General features: G+C 56.1%; 1 protein-coding gene across 2 annotated transcripts; it reads right to left on the bottom strand.

Moving 5' to 3' along the window:
- Positions 1-214: 214 nt before the first annotated feature.
- LOC127597524 (potassium voltage-gated channel subfamily D member 2-like) lies at positions 215-16,209 on the bottom strand. 2 transcript variants are annotated; one of them, XM_052060611.1, is made up of 6 exons: positions 15,050-16,209; positions 3,561-3,723; positions 3,263-3,361; positions 2,300-2,398; positions 1,783-2,024; positions 215-1,410 (listed from the first exon to the last, which is right to left on the bottom strand). In XM_052060611.1, the coding sequence occupies exons 1-6, from the start codon at positions 16,192-16,194 to the stop codon at positions 1,251-1,253; spliced, it is 1,908 nt and encodes a 635-aa protein (XP_051916571.1). In that variant the 5' UTR covers positions 16,195-16,209; the 3' UTR covers positions 215-1,250. The 2 variants fall into 2 exon arrangements, with proteins under 2 accessions (XP_051916571.1, XP_051916572.1); XM_052060612.1 differs by lacking the exon at positions 3,263-3,361.
- Positions 16,210-22,192: the final 5,983 nt, after the last annotated feature.

The raw sequence follows: 22,192 nt of genomic DNA, 5'->3' as shown, positions 1-22,192 counted from the left end.
CATCGACGCTCGCTCCAATAAATGTCCTCGTTGCTCCGTGTTTTGGTGACGGCTTCCTTGCGAGGCAGACGCGGTCGATCCCGTTTGCAAAACGCCCTTCCGCTCCTTTTTTTCAGCCGTTGGCATTTCAAATGAGGTCCATTTGGGTTTTTTTTTTTTTAGCCCACCGGCGCCGGTCTGCTCTTGCGTTCCTCGGACAGACGAGCCACCCGCCGGAAGCGCAGACAAACTTTAATCCAACAGAATTTTGCAATGACGGCATGCAGGTATGCTTCATCCGAGCGCGAGGACGGACAAAAAAAGGGAAGGCCGACCGCGGTGCGGAGCAAACGCTATCTAGAAAGAAGAGGATCCAACCTCCCGATCGCTCGAGTCCCGGCCATATTTACAACGCGAAAAAGTCTACAAAATGGTGACATCCAGCGAGTCCCGCCATCTCTTTCCAGCTGCTTCCAAAGGCTCGCCGGCCGCTTTTTTTTTTGTGCTACTCGCAAAAAACGGGGCGCCGTTGGCCATTTAAATGGCAAAATGTTTGCCGCCTCCCCACAGTCTGTCGGCCAAGGATGCAAAATGTCCTCTTAGGCAACGCGAGTGGCGCGTGGCTCCCTTCGACGAGGAGCTCGCCGGTGATGGAACGCGGTGGCGCGCAAAAGAAGATTCTTTCAACTTAACACGACACGCGATGATTGAAATATCCGAGTTTTGCTCTCAATCTAAAATCGTGTTCAATGAGGGGAAAGCATGCGGGGGGTTTTTTTGTTTTTTTTTGGATGTGTCACTTGAACGCTGACGCTTATCATCTAGTCACAATCGAGTCTCGGCCCACACAAAGCAAGAAAAAACTAAGCAAAAAAATCTCATCGCTTGTAAGTCAAGCTACCGCTATGGATGACGAATGGAGGGAATTCAATGAGTGCGCTGTGCTTTGTCATCAAAGGACCCCCCCCCCACCCCCAGAAAAGAAAAAGACATTCCAAAATCAAGAATTTCTCCATATGTGGTGGCAACAATGTGTTGTGCTGCGTGGGACAAGATGTGCTGGTCACTGTCGGCGTCGTCCACGCTGACTCTACCCCCCCCCCCAACTACTAATAAAAGAAAACCCATGCAGAGACAGTTTGACATCAGATCAGATCACCGCTCGGAAACAAATTCCTCCGGGGTGACGGATGGCAGGTTCATGCTCGCTGGTCCCGTCGTCTCCTTGAGCACGGGGGTGTCGAGGTCGGGGCCGAGGAGGGGGGGGGCGCCTACAAGGCCGAGACTCGCACAATGTTGCTCCGAGAGTACGCCGGGGCCGAGCCGTCGCCCTCCTGCGGGGCGGCCAGGCAGACCGCGCGGGGGCCGCCGAAAGCGTCGTCGCATTTCAAGGGCACGGTCTCGTCCAGTTTGGCGTTGAGGCTGGAGCGGCTGGCGAAAGACAAGCGCGAGTCAGCGAGACGGCCGCAAACGAAAAACAGCCGCGAAGGCGTCGAGCGGATAGACGCCCGTGAGCGCGTGTTGGAGGAGCGCTTCTTGGAAAGCTGAGAAGAAGCGCGACATCTACGCTAAGTTTGGTTAGCCTGTCAATGGCATTTCCCATCATATGATAGCGTTGAGCTAGTGGCAGTGGATTGGATAAAGCGAGCGTGTGCACGGTTCCCTTCATTTGTACGCTCGGCTCACTTTCGCTTTCCATCCGCGCCAAGTTCAGGCCTTTGAAATGCAACATTGCCACGTTCCTTTTCTTTTATTTCCAGTGTCGGTCGTACGCAAAAGTGAAAAAGGAGAGCGCCAGGCTACCTGTTGGCCACGGGCCTCTCGGGGATGCGGATGGTGCTCAGCTCCTGGTTGTTGGCGCCGGGCAGGCCGAAGCCGTTCTTCTTCCGGTGGCGCCGCGAGCAGCACGAGCCCAGGCCGCGCGGCGGCGACGGTGACGGCGGCGACGACGACGACGACGGCGACGAGGTGCGGGAGCCCGACCTTTTCAGCGAGATCTCCGTGCAGTTGGCCTGGAACGTCTGCTCGTCCACAAACTCGTGGTTCTGCGGGGAAAGGGACGGCCCGGTTCAAGCTCCAGATGGAGGGGCGGAAATAGCCCCCGGCCCCATTTGCGGCTAAAAATAGCCGCCGCCGCATCCGGATAGATTCTGCATTTAGCGCACGGATGGAAAAAGCTCCCTCTGCTTGGAGTTGGACGACAGTAGCCGACAGTAGCCCCCCCGGAGTGAATCCAATAATGTCCGGCTTTACTTTCTGAAAAGAAAGACGGAAGTCCGCCGGCGGGGAGCCGGACGGCGAGGACGACGCGGGGCCTTACCGTGGTCTTCTCCAGGCAGTGCAGCAGGTGGTGGTGCTGGCTCTCGAAAGGGGGGCCGGCGGACTTGGCCACCAGGGCCTGTCCGGCCTCCTTGCAGGCCTTGGAAAGGCACAAAGACACGGCGCAGATCAATGAGCGAGCAGCTCGGGACGGCCGCCGCCCGACGCTTCCGCACCGAGGGCGTCGGGCGGTGACCGGCTCGGCCGCGAGGACGCCAGTGCGCATCTGTGGCACGGCGGCGAGCGCCAGGGCGTCGCGGAGATGCGGGACCGAAGCCAAAGGCTTTTCCTTTGCCTCGAGAAGGCCCCTGGCAAAGTTCAAAGGGGCGATTCCGTGCAACGGCAGCGGCGGCGCGCCCGAGACACTGACGGAAAGACGGGATAAGCGGCGACACAACCACCAGGGCGGCGCCCTCCTGCCCGCCCCGCACGCATATCGGATGAAGATCTGCGCTGCTCTGGCACCATGGAAGGCGTTAGTTCGTCTGCGCTCGCGGCCGGGGAACCTTGTCCAAAGAACACACAGCAGCTCCAAAACAGAGTTTAGAGGAGATGCGAGGCTTTTTGTTTGCTTTGCCCCCCTTGCCCTGGCCCCCCTTCGCCTCCAAACGCTGTCGGACGGGCATGCAGAGCTGGCTCATGAGTGTGACCGGAATGGCTGCGCTCCGCCGCCCGGCGAGGAGTGCGCTTGCTCGGGCCGGCCCGCCTGCTGCTCGGACACAGAAAGAAAGCCGGCGAGCGAGCGAGAGAGCGAGAGAGCGAGAAAGAGAGAGAGCGTTGAGCAAGCATGAGGTGGAGAGCCCTCAGAGGCGAGAGGTGAGAGAGCATCACACGGATCCAAGCTGGGATGCGAGTGCGTTGGCATGAAATCCCCCCCCCCCCCCCCCCCCTGGGCCCGGACCCGAGCTTGAAGAGCAGAGCGGCATGCAAGCGTCAGCCAGCCCCTGCGACACCCCCCGTTTACCTCCTCCAGCGAGTCGATGGGGAGCCCGTTTTGTTTGAAGCGCATAAAGGCGGCGGTGCCCCGAATCTTGGCGGCGCGGATTCGAGCGAGACGAGTTTTCTGTTTGAACAAACACACCTCGCTTTTAGCCTGCGCCCTCCGACCGCTCGGATCCGCCCCCCCCCCCCACCCCAGGATCGGCTACGCTTTGAGACCAAATTCCGACGTGACCCCATCGTCTTCTCTCTGCGAGGGGGCGTCGGTGGCGTCCCCGCGCTAGGCTGCGCTGCGCTAGGAGGGCGCGGGGCGCTCGCCGTACCCTCTGTGCTCGTCGCTTCTCCGCCCTCTGGCTCTGGTGGTAGATGCGGCTGAAGTTGGACACGATGACGGGCACGGGCAAGGCGATGACCAGCACGCCGCTCAGCGAGCAGATGGAGCCAAACACCTTCCCCACGATGGTCTTGGGCACCATGTCGCCGTACCTGCGAGACACGGCCAGCCGACCCGACGGCCCAAGGCCGGGGGTCGTCGAGCCCCCCCCCACAAAAAAAAACAAATCAAAGCCTTCTATCAAACTTACAGTGAAAGAAACACATGCTGTATGTATGCGTGGAGGAGACAGGACCGTTAGTCGTGTTCACAAACGCCCCTGTAGAATTTATTCTGTCATTTCCTCGCTTGATTCTTTCGTTTTGGTGCATGACTTTCGCTTTTGCTTAGTGTCAGTCAAGTGATCATTAACTTCCGTTTTTCTGAGGCTGTCTTTGAACGCCTCTCGAGAAGAGAGAAGCCACAGAGTCGGCCGCAGTTTAAGAAACCGACAACGCGGCTCTCCTTTTTCCGAGCTGTAACGTGTATCTATATCGAGTTGAGCTGTATTAGCCTATGACCAAAATCTTTTTTCCACTTTCAAAGAATTTTTTTATAAAGCTCCAGGGAGCCACTAGATGTCTCTAAAGAGCCGCACGCAAGGCCAAAGCCTCCCGGTTCTTCACTCCTGCTTCCTTTTGTCCAAGAAGGCGGGCAAGTTTTTTCAATAAATAAGAGCAAAATGCGTCTCCTGGAAATAGTTTTTGTCGCACGTCTTTGATGTTATTTTTCGATAGCCCCAAAATAGTCGCCGTGACCTCGGCGCGCTTCACAAACGCGACGTGAGACATTTGAAGTGGCTGAGCAATAAATAGGACTTGCGCGAAGCCTCTTCTCGACGGCCTACTTTCCACAGGCCGTCGCGATGCGCCGTGACGCGCGCGCCGCCGGCCGGGCCCGTTCCTTCGTTCCTTCCCGCCGTGACAATCGTTGGTAAAAAGCCGCGGGTGAGGTCTTCGCGCCTCTTCGGCAGCCTGCGCGCGGCAGTACCGTAGCCCGGACGATCGACCCAACGAAAGGACGAAATTCTACCGGATCTGGCACAACAAGGTGACAAGCCGTCAACGGGGCAGAGAGCCTTGTCTCTTGCGTTTGCCTTGACGAAAGCCACGCGCCGGACGATATTGTCTCATTACTGTCAGAGTGAGCGCCGCTGACAGCGTTTCCAGGACTACTTTTAGCTCACAGCATGTAAGAGAGAGAGACAAAGAGACTGCATTACTCTCGTGGTTTAGTAAGACAGAGAGATAAAAAGAGAGAGATTGCGATGGAGAGAAAGAAAGCCATATTGGAGAGGGGGGGGGGGCGAAGAGAGAAAGGGATGGCGAGTGATGGAAAGGGAAAGCTAGCGAGAGCCAGAGAAAGAGAGTGGGAGATGGGGAGATAGGTCTCCGGAGAGCGCGTAGCGAGTAAGAGAGCGATAGATCATGGCGGCGCCACCGATAGCGAGGGACGGCGCTAGCGATACAAAGCGAGAGATGGAAAGCATGATTGCAAAACGGCAACGTTGCGGACGAGATGGCTAAAGATGGGCGGCGAGAGAGGCTTAGCGAGAGAGCTAGCCGCCTGGATGGTTAGCTAGCGACGTGCACTTCCTGATGACAAGAACAGGCTCAATACAAATGGCTTGAAAAATGACTGTGGAGCACGTTGGCAACGTCACGCTTTGTTTTGCTTTTGCTTTTTCTTCTCGTCGCACGTTTGCTGGCGACAGACAAACACACTTGAGAGCGCGTGTGTACGCGCGAGTGGAAAAAAAAGGGCTTGTCATTTGACATCTAGTTAAAGCAATTCCCCTTCCTATAAAAAGCAATCTTGTTGCTTGATTGTCTTCCAGAAGCCTGCGTCTGAAATCTGACTGCCATCTGGTTCGTGGGAAGCGAGAGGACAGAGAGAAGACGAAAAAGAAAAAAAAAAGGAGCGCTAACTGTAAGACTGCACAAAGACGTGACTTGTTCATTCCTCCTTTCAGAGACAGCGCGGATCTCTCATCATCTCTACGTTCGGACTTCGGATAGTGTCATGTTCCGTTTGGTAGTTAGATTCGAGGGGACTTTGATTTTGGCAAAACAAACCGGAAGTACCTTGTCATGTTTCGTTTTTGGTTAGATTCTACGGCTCTTTAATTTTGGCAACAGAAACCGGAAGTACCTTGTCCAGTGAAGATCGCACGGTTTCGCGCTAGCCGTTGTCGTCATTTCTCATTTTCTTCTTGAGTATATGCCTTGGAAAGCTTCGTCTGTAAGTTGAACCCTGTTTGGACTGCACTTTCATGATGTCTACCAAACCGTTGCTTCAGTTCTAGTATTGGAAATATGCAATATTAAGAACGATTTTCCGTCCGTTTTTGCTACGCTACATTAGCGCTTGGGCTTTCCATGCTAGTTGCGGCTATTTTCAATGCTAACCTGCATAATTTGGTTATTTCTGTTCCAAGCTTGTGTTGCATTTTGACAACAAGTTAACATTACAACGTACAGTGGTGACAGAGACGTTGAATTTGAACGGTGTGATTTGTGTTTCTATTTTTTTTGTACAGTTTTACAAACATAAGGAAAAGGAAACTTAAGCTCCATCTCAACATTGTGGATCCTTGGTCTTTTTTCGTTGTTCGCTATCTGTCTATCTGTTCACGTCTCGGACAAGTAGGACAGGATAGATGGAATTCTAATTTTCAGCTGGCACCTCATAATCACATTTCAGTTGCACAAAGCGGCGACGCAGCCGGGCCGCGTCCGCCATCGGGTGGATTTCATCATTTCCACTCATCGGTCGCGATGATGAAATGTGCTCATGCGTCATGGGATTTGGATTTCGCCAAAAAGAGGACCCTCGGCCCGGCCTCCAGACCTTTTGGATGATGGCCATCTAACTGGAATCTATTTCAAGTCCGCCTCCTCTGGACGGGTAGCCCCCGGAAACGGGGAAGCGGGCTCATTTTCGGCTCCGTTATCGGTACGTGCGGCGCCGCTCTACAGCAGAGGCCTTGACCGTTGGCACCTTTTAGAAATGCAATAAAAGCCAACGGGGAGAATGTGGAAAAGAGAGCCCGCCCGCTCTCGTCTTCGTCTCATTAGCAAAATCTAACGAGCTATTGAAGTCGCCGGGCCGTAAGGGGCCATCCGATGAAACGTGCCGCGCTCCGGACGCGAAGAAGTCCATTTCGGCCGACGGCGCTCGGATGATTCCGCCGCTCGTCGAAATCGCAACGAGACGGGCCGCGACGCGGCTAATTTCATCAGTCAAGGAGGCGTTTGGATCGGTCAATTGATGAGAAGCGAGCGCGGCGCGGCGCAGGCGCAGGCGGCCTATCTGGAGCAATCTGGCGCGCTTGTTTCATGGGAATCATTCAAGCTTAATTGAGCATTCCGCTGCGTTTCGCCGCTTAGCGTCCGCACCTAAAGGAGGAAAAGGAAACTCGCGCTGAAAAGTCCGACGTCGTCCGCCGTGCACGCGGCCCCACCGCAAACAAGCGGAGCCGAGATTGATTTGTCGAGGTGCTCAAATTGCATGTGTGAACGCGACGCTTCAATCTCGACGGCTTCTTCATTTCACCGTTTCAGCGGCCGGCGCGGCGGCGCGACCCGAAAGGTCGCCGCTGGCCGCGCACGCGCATCGCCTCACTCCAAGGTGAAAGCGACTCGGGCTCCATGGCGGCAAGGTCATCATGGCGTGCGATGGCCCCCCGCGGGCTCAAAACGTCCCCATCTTGACAACACGACGCAAGTCATGACCAGGAGCTAAATTGGAGCCGGGCGCTTCTCTGCACCTTCTGGAGGAGCGCCATCTTCATTCATCCTTGCTGACAGCTAAATAATAGATGTGCCAAAAAAGAAAGAGGGGTGGAGGGTGGGGTGGGGCGGGCGGGGGGGGGGGGGGGGGGGTAATTTTCATGCTGGTACAGCTCCGAATGGCAAAAGAAAATGGATTGCACTGCCCGCATGTCACAAACGACCAGGAGCGAAATGAGATGCGCGCTTTGTCGACTTTAGCAGAAGCGGCCTTCAAGCGTCTCACGGCCCATCAAGAGCGCTGATGAAACATTTAGCTTGTACAAACAAGAGCGAATTGGCCACACGCGGGGAAAAAAGAAAGAAAGGAAAACGCAGCAAACATTTCCAGACAAACCAGGCCGAGTCCTCACTGAACAAAAGCAGAGCCACTCTGGTGGCTGAGGCGTTTGGATTATTGATGAAACAAATGTAAATCAGCAGGGGGGGGTCGGCCATTAAATATGAAGCACGGCGATGTGCGTGTATCCACCTCTATCATGAACCGACTATGAAATGTTCCCAAATAATAATAGTGACGATGATATGAAGGCCACGGAGACACTTGGCGCACTGCCATCCACGCCCAATCGGAAGCGCCGAAGCCGATCCTCGACACGCGCCCGTCGTTCTGCAGGCCACAACCCCGGAGCGCAGCAGCCAAACCGCTTCCTCCCCCGTGTTTGGACACCAAAGACTGATGGGATTAAGCGTGTGTGGGTTGATAGGACTCTGCTCGGATGCTATCCTTCCGATAGATACCCTGACGGAGGATGTGGGGGGGGGATGCCTACGGGCGCTTGGATTAGCCCGCTCGATTTTCACCACGGGTGATAAGGGAGCGAAGGGAAGGCTGGCAGACGCTACACAGCGTAATAGGCAGATAGCAGAGCAGAGATAGCAGGGGAGCCACAGAACGGGGCTGCTTTGGTGGCGTTTGCGCCGCAGAGGAACCCGAGCGACGCTGCAAATGATCGCCGCGGGGGGGGGGGGGGGGTCGGGGCAGCGGCGAGACGGACGCAGCGGCGACGCTTGCTCGCATCTCCAGGAAAAGTTCCCCGCAGTTGTAAAAATGATTCCCGTCCACATGGAGCGGGCAAAAAAAAAAAAAAAAGGCGACATGCTATTTGGCACATCGCTTTTTCCTGGGCAGGAAGGAACACGAAACGGGAGTGCTGCGACCGAGCGTCTCGAATGACTATTTCTAGTCCAGAATGAGATGGCATCTACATTGAGTAGCTTCACATTTGCCGAGGACATCTCCGAAAGGAAGCATTGTTGAGGACAAAAAGGACAGGCCCTAAGATTGACCCTTGAGGAACACCGCGGGAAATTTTTCACCCATTGCACGAGGATGGACGGCTTGATGAACTGGCCACTGAGAACCCAGTCGGTCGTGTGGAATTGAATGCCGATCAGTCGCGTCTCGACGCCAGTCGGGCAAAATGGCGTGCGCTAGATTAGCTAGCGCAATTTAGTGGTTTTTTTTCGATACGGTCTCGCCGTGTTTGTGGACGGAGCGTTCGTGTACGCAGTGGTCAACATGGCCGAGGAGGCCAGGCGGCGTCGCGCCTCTCTTTCATCCGCGCGGACGCAGATGAATCATTTGGATTTACGCCTCGCACAAAGCGGCGGCAAAGGCGCCTCGGCTGTGCCCGGCTGGCATATCAAACGTATCTTCCCTCGGCCCGGCGAATCGCGGCTTAACCCTCGGCGGCTCCCGCGCAACCGGCCGGCTAGTTATCGCATTAGCATGCACCCTCTCCCATTTGGGAGATCTGCTTAAGAGAAGGTGTTGGAGGGGCGGGGGGGGGGGGGGGCAAAGAAGCTTTCTTTCTCCCTTCCTGACTTTGATTCACCCTCCGCCTGCTTTTTCCATCAAGGAGTCGGGGATGAAATGCCTCATCCGCTTTCTTTTCCTCCCCTGTTCTCCGTTATCATGTCGGGAGGGACCGGCTTGACATTTTCCCTCAAGACGGTCAGAGGACGCCTGCTGACACTTGAGAAACAACCGCTGTACTATGCCGGGGGATGGGGGGGGGGGGGTCTCGGGGTGACCTCCGTTAGATTTCAGGTGGTTCCCGTTCCGGGCATCCGCTTGTTGAATGGCAAAATGAACGGCTGCTCTTTTATATTCATTGACCAGGATCCAAATATTTCGGTGAGGCCCAGTTCGTCTATGAAAGTCCAGCTTCTGCTGACAAGCGCGAGCCATTAGTTGGCGCTGTCGCATCTCTTTGGATCTGAGGTAAGCACAGCTTCTGAGTTGAAGATAAGAAAGTGTTCTTTGGATTATGAGGGAGCAAAAAAAAAAAAACGCAGGAATCCTCTGCGGCGGTGGCCGGAGCGGCGCCACATGCTCGCGACTTCACGCGCACGAGGGGGCACGCGGTGACATTTTCCATTTGAGTTCTTTCTGCCGTCAAATCACAACACGGCATCAAAATATGAAAGTATAACTCGAGGCCTCGGGTGCGGCGACAACACGGCCGAGCGAAAGGTCATTCGGGCCATGAAAATTGGTTTGGGCGCGTGGGAGGCGGCTTCGCCGTCCGCCTTTGCCGTTTTGGTGGCTGAAGTTGAGGAGGAGGACATGCGCGCCCTGAATGACGCGAGTGCCGCCATTTTGAAGCGCCGCAGAGGACGGACGGGCCCGCTGAGGAATAACGACGTCGAAGATCGGCCTGCGAAGGAACGCGTGAATCCGGCGCCAAGCATCGGGACTGAATGAAGCTTCTTCATTTTAATCACACGACAGCTCTCCCGCGGGGCTTTGCTATATTTAAGCACGGGTTCATTTTTTCTCCTTTTTTTCCTTTTTTTTTAGGAGGTGGGGGGGGGGGGGTCTTGGCTGACGGCGAGGCAATTGCTTTGTGGGACGTCTGCCCTTGAAGCCTCTGACGGCAGAAGGAGATATTTATACATGAGACTGCAGATGTGAAGTTGAAATCCGACGGCGAGCGATTTGAAGCTTTGCCAAATGGCAAATTTCCCGCCGCCGCAGCCCAGCCGCTTCAACGCTTGGACTCGTCTTGCTGTCGTCAGGACTTGTTTCTCTTGCAAGAGACGAGCAATGTCGCTCCGGTCCCTCGTCTCCCGGTCGTCGGGGAGAGGCAGAACCGGTCCCGTCGGCGTCTGCTGTTTCCGCTTTCGCTTGCTTCTAATTGGACTCTTCCATCTGTCGGGGTCCGCAAATAGTCTTGCGGGGATTCTGTTGCCAAAGCATCCCATCCAGCGCTCGCACGCGCCGGCGAAAGTCCGCTCGGAGGCTCGCCGACCAAGTCGAGGCGCCTCCAACGAGCCTTTGGAAAAAAAAAAAAAAATGCTGCCCCCGGTGGCAAATTTCGGCCCCTCGGCATCTTCGGTGGCCAAGATGTGACTTTTCAAGATCTGGCAAACGGTGTTCCGTGTGCGTGACGCTGCTTACTCAGCCACTGAGCGAGAAAAGCAATGAATGAGGAAGAGGCCAGAATAGCGAAAAGATGGATTTGCGAGCGCCATCGAACAAAGGCCGAGCGCCGTCTCCGCCGTTAAAGTGTCCGGCACTCGGCGTAACGCCGTGACGGACGGCCGAATGTCACGACAAGATTCATCGCGCTCGTTTCTGAAATGGCTCGAATGACAGCGGCGGAGGACGGAAATAACGCAAGCGGAGGACGACCGCTCGTCCGCCATCAATCCGCCGTGGACACCAGGAGGCGGCCGCAGGAGGGATGCCGCGTTGTGTCTCGAGTAATAACGACCGCGGCACGCCGGACAACAAAGTTCTTTGACTCCTAACATCACAGAAGCGTTGACGCTGCGACGGTGATGCCGACACGCACCTGCGACACAAATTAGCAGGGGGAGAAATCTGGCCCCGTTTTGTGATGCAAGCGGCTATTTTTAGCCGCCGGGAAACGGCTGCCGTGCGTCAGGGTGACAGGCCGACGTCCTTCTTCGGTTATCTTTTGATTGATTGGAGCCGATCCTCCATCAAGTGTCTCCAGTTGCTCCGGAATGCCGCCCTCTTGACTGGTACTGGTGAGAGGGAGCTCGTCGCTCCTTCTCTGCCATCTCTTCAATGGCTCCCGATACAACATGGAGACTCGCGGTGCCTCAAAAGTTGAGCTTGGGCTGCGGTCGCCCATTTCTGGATAGCGAGCGGGTGAGAACGGGCTCTCCGGGATGCCTTCGGGGCCCATGGCGAAGAGCGGTCAGTGGGGATCGAATCCAGAACCCATTTTACCGTCTGCCAAATGCTCTTCTGGTGCCCAAGGTCAGCTCTCATTTTTTTGTCACGGCGTTAAATGGCCTCTTGCTCTCACCGACGCCGCATCTCTTTCGGCGGCGCATTGCGGCACGCCGGGCGCGCAACTCGACACAAATGACGACTCGCTCGCCGATGTCAAAACAAAGAAAGAACAAAGGCAGGGCCTAACGGCGCCGACGGCGGCATGGCGGGCGCCGACTGTTTTGTGTTTGCTCCGCTGCCTCGCGCGCCGCGGGACAGTCGTGACGGGGCCTCTCCACCCCGCCCCCAAGCTCCCCGCCCGCCACCTTCTGGCTCCCGCGTCTGTGCCGCAAAACGGCGCCACCTCTTAAACGCCAGCTCATCGTTTGCCGTCGTGACCGCTCGGATCCAGCGGGCACGATGACGCGCCGCTGCGGGGAGCGCTGGCGCTAATGACGCTCGTGGTAACGATCGGGCGGCCGTTGCGTCGCATCCGAAAGCTGCGGCAAAAGGGGGGCGGCCGCGGCTCGCGTGATCCGCGCTCATTAGCGGCGGCGTTCCACGCGAGTAACAAGTGGCGGGCCGCTGACTTGCCCGCGTTTAATGCCGCCGTTTATTGCGCAGTGATGATGTGACCACGGGGAGGGGGGGCGGTGCTTCTTGCACATTCATTCCTCTGTTGTTTGGATAATTGAGTCCCTCTCCTTGCACGCTCATGACTTTGCTGACGTTGCGCTCAAGTCCTCGACGCAAACGGCAACGGCGACGGGTCCCATCCGCTGGAAAGCCACCCGAGAAGGGGGAGGCAAGAACGCAAATCAAGGCGCGGTGGGAAAGTGTTTGCGGCGGCTCCGTCTCCGTCTCCGTCTTGACTTGATTGTTGAATGACGTTGTTTTTTGTTTTCTTCAGCGGCGGCGGCGGCGGCCATGGTTTCCCAGACGCGGAGCTCCTTCCGGGCAAGTGGTGATGCAATGCCAAAAGCTACCCTTTGGGTGTCGAGTCGCTCGATCGCCGCCTCGTCTGACGGGGTTTTTCCCGCGTTGGCCACGCCCAGCCCGAGCGATTCATCTGGCTCAAGGCAAGGCCCTCCACCAAAGTGATGAGGAGGCACGATGCGCGTCTGCATGCTAATGGCCATTTCCAGCGCCGTGTAAACGATGAGGAGGAGCAGCAAGAGGACGAGGCCGCCATGCCATTTTTACACCGGGAATTTATCATTTGCGCACGATTTGATCCGCTGCTCCGCCGGCACGCTCTTCCAATCTCGTATCTTTTAGGGCTCGGCGGCTGAGACGGGAGGCGGTCACGGAAAGAGGCAATCTATCACGCGCCCGCCGGGGATCGCTCAAGCCTTTCTCGGCCCGTTAGATTGGACGGAAGCCGAATCTCCTTCCAGAAAATTCCCTTCACCTCCGATGGAGTCCGAAAGAAGCCGACGGAAACGCCGAGCGGGTCCGAAAAGGACAACAAGAACCAAGCCGAGGGGGCATTGCAGGGAGCAAGCGCGCCGCCGCCTTGAAAGGCCACCAAGTCGTTGTAGCCCGCCGTTCCAAAAACATGGCGTCGTGACATCGTTGAGCAAAATGTTAAGGTTTCCGCCGTTTTGGCCGGATTTCAATTTTGCTTCCGCTCAATGGATGTTGCGGCCACTCGAGACGTCTGGGCTCCTCGCTAAGATGCGGCGATAGCGGCCGTTCTTTGCGGAGAATAAAGAACGGAGCAATAATAGCCCATCACGACAGGCCGCGGCCACTCGTGAAGGCGCGTCAAGAGCGAGGGCAACTCCGTCGCTCCGTAGGCGCTTGCGTGGCGGCTCGGCCCGCTCCAACCCCCTTGTGAGTTGCGCTTGATTCTCTCACAGCTGCTCTCGGCAGCTGTGCTCCATTCTACCTTAAATCCCCCCCCCCAAATTCCCTCTGCAGCTCATTCGTCTGGGCGGCGTGGAACATCGCGAGACAAACAAGCAAAGAGCGCCACCTCCGATCCCAGGGGGGCCAACGATGGCGTTGCCGTTTTTCAAAGTCATGCTGGCACTGCAAAGTAGGACGCGACGATCCGTCGCCTTCAAAGGGAGTCGGACAATTGGCCCTTTCCAAACGGGCTCGTGAGCGAGTCACTTGTCATCGCCTCGAAGATGCGACATTGCCGACAAGTCGCGGCAGGGGATGACGAGAAAAGGCCGAGAGCCGGCCGGGCTAAACGCTATGCTAACGCGGGCGAGCGTCCGCGACCGAATGAGCCATTGGTCGGCGTTTGGAGCTTCGGCCGCCACTGAGCCGGGCGGGCGAAGGAAGAAGTCTTCGGGATGGCTGGGGGCCGCATCATCTGGCCGATAAATAAGCGGGCTAAGAGGGTGTCGTCCGGCCGCGGGCGCTAGATGGGCACGCGTGATGCGCAGCTGCGTGGCGCCATTGATTCTCCGCCGCTCCTTTCCACCCGGGCCGCCTGCCAAGTGCCTCCGAACAGGAACCCCTGCTCTCGCAACGTCTGCTTAAGCGCAATCAATGGGCCATCAGCGGGAGGCGGCGCGGGTAAGGGTGGGGGGGGGGGCTCAGTAGGCGCACGCGGGCTGTCGCAAAGATGTCAAGTCGAAGGCACCACAACTGCGCTTGCCTCCCCAAAAAGAGAGAAAAGTTGGATGACAGCAGATGAAGCAGAAGAGAATTCCCCCCCCCCTCTGTTGGTTGTTGTTGTTCCCACCGAGGAGAGAAAAGAGACGGCTCCTTCCTCCTCCATTGCCAAGAGAGGCTGTCAGAGCGGATCGCGAGGTGTTGGCAAATGGACACGAGTCCGGCCGCCTTCGACATCACACTGCGGACATGCCAGCTGGCCCCCGTTGGGGGCCCAAGCCAAAGCGCATGCGCACTTTCATTGCAGGTCGACAAGGTGAGCCACGGAATTCGCTTTGCATCGCCTCCTCACATACTCCACACTCGCCCCCCCCCAAAAGTGAGGCGTTACAATGGCACCGCTGCGCTCACGAGACTATTTGCGATGACGACATCGGCCACTCTGCTGGCCGGTGGTTATTTTGCAAAAAATGAAGCGTGGGCCCGGCGGCATCGTCTCCAAAGTGGCTCCTTGCCGTTATCTGCCGCGTGTCAATTGAGCTCGTCACGGCGGAGCCGATTTCATCTCTGACGATAATCATCGCACGGCGCTTGTTTTGCAATCTTAGTTCTGCCTTTTTTGGAAACACACTGTAGATATCCCCCCCCCCCCCAGATGATTCCCCCTACTGCAGGCGGCCAAAGCTGGCGTTGTGCCGCTTCATTGTAAAAGAAACAAAGAAAAGGGGCTTTGGTTGCGGTGGAAGCGGATGGCAGCCCGTCAGAACCAGTGACGCGACTTTTCAAGAGGCCGAGCGGCCGCCGTCAGGTGAGCAAGTTCACCGCGGCCGTCCAAATTCATTTGCAAACGAGGAGCGCGTGGCCGTCGGTAACGGCAACACCTACCCGAGCGTGGTCATGGTGACGATGGTGTACCAGAAGGCGGCGGGGATGCTGGTGAACTTGCTGGCGGCCGAGCCCTTCTCGGCGTAGAACATGACGGTGGCGAAGATGATGATGGCCATGGTGAGCGAGAAGAGCAGGAAGCCCAGCTCGGAGGCGCAGCTCTTGAGCGTGTAGCCCAGGATGCGCAGGCCGGCCGAGTGGCGGGAGAACTTGAAGATGCGGAAGACGCGGAAGACGCGCAGCGTGACGAAGGCGCCGCTCACCTGGTCGTTGTCGCTCACGACCAGGCCGATGTAGTAGGGCATGATGGCCACCACGTCGATGACGCTCATCACGCTCTTGGCGAACTTGAAGCGGCTGGGGGCCGCCGCCAGCCGCAGCAGGTACTCGGCGGTGAAGATCATCACGCAGGCCGTGTCCAGGCAGAAGAAGGCCAGCGCGTAGCGGTCGCCGCACGACAGCCCCCCCTGCCCGTTGTTGCCGTGACCGCGGGGGCCGCCGCCGCCGCCGCAGGGCACCGTCTCCGCCACGTTGGCCATGACCGACACGGCGATGAAGAAGCCCGTCACGTAGTAGAAGACCAGCGCCAGGGTGCTGGTGTGCGGGTTCTCAAAGGCGCGCCACAGGTACTCCCGCGCCGTCAGCTTGAGGGGCGGCGCCTCCCCCCCCCCACTCCCGCCCCCATCCATCTCCTCGTCGTCCTGCAGCCGCTCGGCGTTCTCCCGCCGCCGGTCCTTGTACTCCTCGTAGCAGCAGTCGCCGATGATCTCCGGGATGATGCCGAAGAAGGCCAGCTCCTCGTCGTAGGCCGAGATGCACTCCTGGCGCGGGTAGTGCAGCTTGCCCGTGCGGTAGAAATTGAGGATGTGGCGGAAAATGTCCGGGTCGCGGTCAAAGAAGTACTCGCGGCTCTCCTCGTGGAAGAAAAAGTCCTTCTCGCTGCTGCCCAGCAGCGTGTCCGGGTAGCGCTCCAGCGTGCTGCGCCACGTCTGGAAGCGGCTGCCGCTCACGTTGAGCAGCAGCAGGGCGTCCCGCCCTTTGGGCTTGTCCCGGGGGGGCGGCGGCATGGGGGCGCCGGCCACCGGCATCCACCCGACGGCCGCCGCGCGGGCCAGCGGCAGCCACGCCGCCACGCCTGCCGCCATGCTGCCACCCGCGCCGCGCGCCTTATCGCAGTGCGGCCGACGCGCGCGCTCGCTCGACCCTTGCGGCAAAGCCACCGGCCGGCGAAGGGAAGAAAAAAAAAAGCAACAAGCGTCGCCTCGCTCACCTTGGCCTCGGCCGCTCCTCCGACGGGACTTTAATGCGATCCTGGCGGGAGGGCGCTCGCCGTATCGCCTCCCATCGATCGGCGCGCAGACACGCGCGGGCGAATAAAACGGCGCATCAACAAGTTCAACAAAAGCGGCCGGCGGCCTCTCGGCGTTTGCGTTCTTCCCTCTCCCCTTCCTTTCCTTCCTTTCCTCTGCGAGCGTGCGAGGGGCTCCCCCCGGCCCCCCGGTTGCGGTTTCTCCTCGACAAAGTCCCGTTCCTCGGCGTCTGCCGCAAGACCGCCCTCCCCTTCGCTTCTCTTCTCTTTGCTTTCTCACCAGCGAGCCCCACACGAGCGCAGAGAAAGAGAGAGAGAGAGAGAGAGCGCGAGAGGGGGAGGGGGGAGTGCTCCACAAATTCCTCCGCTGCCTCCCAGCCGCGGGAACTCATCGTGGCGTCGTCATCGCACGGGTGGCATCGGCAAAAGCCTGCGCGGGGGCTGCGGCGCAACCGCCGTCCGTTCGGGTGAGGACAAATGGCACTTTTCTGACACCAAGCCACGTCAAGCCTTCATTGGAGTCCCGCGTTCCGCTTCGCTCGTGTCACCATTGGGTTTGCGACCACCAGGTGGCACTGCGGGGCTTTACCCAGCAGCCGCGCACCTGTTGGTCGTTAGATAATTAGCGGCTTGAAAAGGACTCCCAGCCCGACCGCTCAATGTCGGCTCATTGTTGCTGTCACGATTGAGTTTGTGACCACCAGGTGGCAGTGTAGGGCTCCCCCTGCAGCTGCGCACCTGTTGGTCGTTAGGTCATTAGCGGCTTGAAAAGGACTCCCAGCCCCAACGCTCGGTGTGGGCTCATTGTTGCTGTTTGCTACTGTCGTGTTTAGTTCATTATGTTTTAGCTTCGGTCAGGTTTTTGTTCTTGAGAGTTTTTAGTTTCTGCCATGGTGTTATTTTGGTTTTCATGATTTTGTTTGGATTGAGTTGTCTGTGTTTTCTCGAAACACATCCCTCCGGCCTGCTTTTTGGGCTCCGCCACCAAGCTTGCTTCAAAAAGGGCGAGAGCATCGGCAGACTGATTAAACGTGTCCGTACGTCCAAGACTGGAGTGAGGGCGTCCGTCAAAGCTTCTTTTTTGCCGCATCTATTCTTTCCCTCGTGTTTTCGGTCCGCGTTTGGAGTCGCTAGCCGCCAGCCGCGCCGATCGATGACGGATTCACGTGGTTTACAAAGGTCAGCGGCCCGCTGGGACGGCGCCTCCGCCTCGCCTGACATTTGGCAAAATAAGCATCATCCGCAAAGCGTCTCCCGCATCCCGTAACGGCGCGCGCGGGCCGTCTCCGGCGGGGATTAGAGACGCGGCGCGCGTAGGTGGGCCGGGAGGGATTGACGCTTTGTCGTCCTTCCGCGCATCCTGAACAAGGTTGAACAATTCATCTTGGCATTCGGCTGCATTTTGATTAGTTTTTTAAAACTCCAATCAATGCAGATTGGTCACCAGCAGATGTGAGACGTCAAGACTAGTTTGGAGAAAAAAAGCAGCCGGCGCTCGATTCTGGCGAGTCCTGTCCAATTGGCGTCATCTCGGGCAACATTCGCCGGTCCGCTCGTTGGATCGACGGCGATGGAGCCGAGCCCAAATGGGCTTTTCCAAATACGCCGCTTAGCTTGCGCCATCCACAAGCACGTTTTGATTTCGCCGTTTCGTCGTCTGTTTTTCCCACCCGTGACGTCATCTGCCGGCCGGCCAAATTGTGTTTGTTGACATTATCAATGGCGATCGCCCAAAGTCTTTTGGGATTAGGTTGTGTAACCGCACGCAATTTGTAAACCAGGTCCTTAAGTGTGCTCACTCGCAAGGCAGGCCACCAAAAAGGCGCACGCACGCAGGCACGCGCGCGCACGCGCTTGAGCGACGGCCAGCGGCTTTTCCTTGCCGCGTTTATTTGACCGGGCCGATGCAAAAGTCACGCCGGCGCCATCCGAGCTTCCGTTTCAGGTCCGGAAAGACCCCGGCGTCTTCTCGATGACATCCCCGCCGGTCGGCTTCATCATCCGCCGCCGCCGCCGCTTGGCCGACTCGTTGTCCCTCAGGCCCCCCGCGCATCTGTGGAAAAGAGCGGGCCTCCTCCAAACAGGTGGATAAAAGGACTCGACGCGGCTGTAGCGGGAGCGCCGCCTTCCCGGGGTCTTTGGCGGTTGCCTGGCAACAGTCGCCAGCCAATCTATGACCCCGGACGTACAGTCACAAAAACCAAAAAGCGATCCAAGCGGCATAGCGTCTTCAGCGTGGGGTCCGGCTTTTTTTTCCAGCCAGAAGTGCTGCTTCTGGCTGCCTTTTGGTGCACTTTGGTCTGGTTGCTAAGCTAACGCCGGCGCTTTCTTAGCGCACGCGCGCAGGGCCCAATTGATCTTTGGATCGAAACCCACCGCGGGCGTCGTTCTCAAAACTCGGAGCCGTCTCACTGCGGCCGCTAATCTGGGACTCGCGCGGATCCGGGCCACGTGCCGTCGGCTCGACCTCGCCAGCAAATCGTCGCACGTAAGAGCCTTGCGTCCAGATAATGACGGAAAAGCACCGCGCGGCAAACCGAGGGGTGAGTAACCCGCCTATTGCAGATAACGGCGAGGTGTCCGGGTCGGATTCCGCAGGGGGGGCCGAGCCTCCGCCGAGAGTTTTGTCATGAATCAAAGTGCCACTTTTTTCCGGCAAACTCTTTCACTTTGAGTCTTTATCTGATGGTCTCCCGTGTGCAAAGCCCTGGCGCGATGCGAGCCCATATCTTAATTACTCCAACAATCCCTGATATGCACGCCCCCGCCCTCAGCCTGCTCACGCTGCTTCTTCAAGAGACAGAAAATCATTTTACAGCCGAGCAGATAAGTCCCCGCGCTCCCTTTATTAACGACGGCGGCCCCTCCCTCCCCCATCCTCAACGAGCCTCATCCGACAGGCAGCCGGCGGAGGTCCTCGTTCCGCTAATTCTTCATCCGCGGGGCGGGAGCGAAGAGGCGGGAGACGTACGGGGCCTTCTGCGCGCTCGAGCGTGGACGTCTTTGTGGCGCTGCTTTGGGCCATCCCATTGACGAGGGGTTTTCTTTTTTCACTCGGACTTGCCAGCGCCAACTTGAGACAATCGGGACCGATTTGTGGCGTATCATCAGAGAACCTAAAATCTTTCTGTGCTTTTATTTTGGCGAGTCCACTTCCAGGGAGCTTCTGTGTCCCTTTTCCGTTCATTACCAGGCCGGGCCGGAGGGTGCGCCCGCACCTGCGGCCGATCAGCAATTACCTACTGGACCACTTGACCCCGCACCCTTCCGTCCCCCGTCTCTTTGGATTTTGGATCCTCCGCCAGCACGAGTCATCGGAAAGGAGGTCTGGAGCCGCGTGGTGCCCCTCGCGAGCAAAGTCAATGCCGCCGGCTGTATTTAAAACCGGGGAAAAGCCTGCATTGCTCAACGCTAGCAAACTGAGCAGACCGTCACGCTCACGGTTAGCATCCGCCGTCGCTCTTTTACACGCAATGGATTTTGAACACAAACGGTGGAGCAACACATGTCGACTGATAATAGCGCAATACTTACAGGCAGGCTGCGAAAAGTGACAAACATTGCAGCATCTTAGTGACTCACGTGGAGAAGTGATTTGTATGGGGGATGCGGTTTTGTGTCTCGGCTCCGAAGGGGCCGTGAGCTCCCTTTTAAAAAAAAAATGGAAGCTCCAATCCAAGTGATCATCCCCAGTGATGAAATATTCAAAGAGAGAGGCTCCGCAGCGCATTCAAATCGACTCGCAGTCACGGCCAAGCCTGAAAGCTGTCGGCTTTTGTGACGCAAAGCGGCACGGTAAGCTTTGCGGTGAGCCGTTGTGTCTTTTCAGGCGACAGAAGCAACTTTGAAATCTTCCCTGCTATTAATAAAGCTGCCGCATTAAACGGCAATCTTTTATTTTTTTCTTCTTTCCTGTAGGCTAAGCCGCACGTCGTGTGCTTTAAGCGCGAAAGAAAGAAATGCCGGAGGGCGACGCGGCGGCTTTTGACTGCGGCTCAGGGGCAACGCCGTCAACGCTGCGACTTGAATTCGACGAGACGATGACATCAGATGTGTGACATGTTTTGTTTTTTACCACAAAATGTTAGGAACGCCAGCACCGCTTCATTGCGTGTCACTTGCTCCGGCCTCAATATAAATATATCGTATAAATATGATGAAAAAGTCGACTTTTTCTGTTTCTTTCGTTGGAAGGTCAAGAGAGCTTTTCAAGACACCGATGAAGACGGCAGATCTTAACCCTCGTAGTCCACCGCTTGCGATAAATGTAAAATGATGTCTTTGAATCAAAGGCACAGGCATTTGGAAAAACACGAGAGAGCTGAAATGTATGGGGGGGTTTAAAATGGCCTAAATTTCATGACGTCACCGGCTGATAATTCTCAGGCATTGCAGCAATAATAAAAAAGGTTTTGATTCTGTAATCTGCACAATTTACATATTTTGCACCATAGAGACCCATTATAATTCATATTTTTGAATGCATGGTAAACCTAATGTGTAAACATGCATTTCACGCGATTTTTACGTCAATGGCTTTGTTTTCGCTTGGACAGATGTATGCATGCCACATTGTTGGGTTGAGGTCATTCCAATTGTGCAACTTTTAGGTGGCGCCAGAGGATCGCAAATGAGTTTGCCTTTTTGCAGGAGGCTTCAAACCGACGCATTTGACACGAACACGTCTGGTCGGGATTGTTAGTAGGGCTTGCTTGGGACCTCCAGACACAATTTTTTTTCCTTTTGCCAAAAATAAAGAATAAAAAATCCCAAAGAACTAATAAAAACTATATATGTATGGATAGCACGGATGCCTCTGAACATTTTGAGTGTTTGAAAAAAAAAAGAATGTATAACACAAAATACATCATTACAAAAATTGTAAAATGCGTAACTTGGGGTTTTTTTCATTTGAAGTACTCAAGGGTTAAACATAACAACCATGTATAGGAAGGCGTTTTTTTCTTGTTAAAAACGCCTTACTATACATGGTCGTTTTTTTCGGCTAAAATCGCCTTACTATTCATGGTTGTTTTTTTCGTGTCAAAAACGCCTTACTATACATGTTTCGTTTTTTTCATCTAAAAACGCCTTACTATACATGGTCGTTTTTTTCCGTCTAAAAATTTCGTCCAAAAACGCCTTACTATACATGGTCATTTTTTTCAACTAAAAACGCCTTACTATATAAATGGTCGGGTTTTTTTTCGACTAAAAAAGCCATGGTCGTTTTTTTGGGGTCAAAAACGCCTTACTATACATGGTCGTTTTTTCAGCTAAAAACGCCTTACTATGCATGGTCGTTTTTTTCGTCCAAAAATGCCTTACTATACATGGTTGTTTTTTTTTTCGACTAAAAACGCCTTACTATACATGGTCGTTTTTTTCGGCTAAAAACGGCTCATTGTTCACTTGAAACGTTTCCAAACACGATCAAGGCACGGCAAGGCGCCGTGAGCTTTCGGGACCTTGAGGACCCGGCCAGCGTCTGCGCTGGCCTTCACAAAGTCGCTTCGTATTCAGAATGCGGCGAGTACACCGAGCCTCGGAGCTTTTAGCCGCGGGCGCTACTTTCCATACCTTCGAGTCCCACCTTCTCTTTCTTCGTTTCCTTTTCACCCTCCCGGGAGGAGAAGAGAAGGAAGAAGAGCTCCGCCGATGGAAGCGAAGAGACGAAGGAGAGGACGTGAGGCAGGAGAACGCAGAAGGCGTCTTGCCCGCAGGCTGCAAAATGGAAGCAAAGCAAGCGTATACCTGCCACCGGATTGAACCGCTCTGATGTCTGCTTTATGGCCTGTGACCATCCAATCAAAGCTCTCATTAGGGGAAAGAAA

The sequence above is a fragment of the Hippocampus zosterae genome, chromosome 3 (assembly GCF_025434085.1).
Source record: "Hippocampus zosterae strain Florida chromosome 3, ASM2543408v3, whole genome shotgun sequence".
Taxonomy (NCBI): domain Eukaryota; kingdom Metazoa; phylum Chordata; class Actinopteri; order Syngnathiformes; family Syngnathidae; genus Hippocampus; species Hippocampus zosterae.
This window is presented reverse-complemented; position numbering and strand designations above follow the sequence as displayed.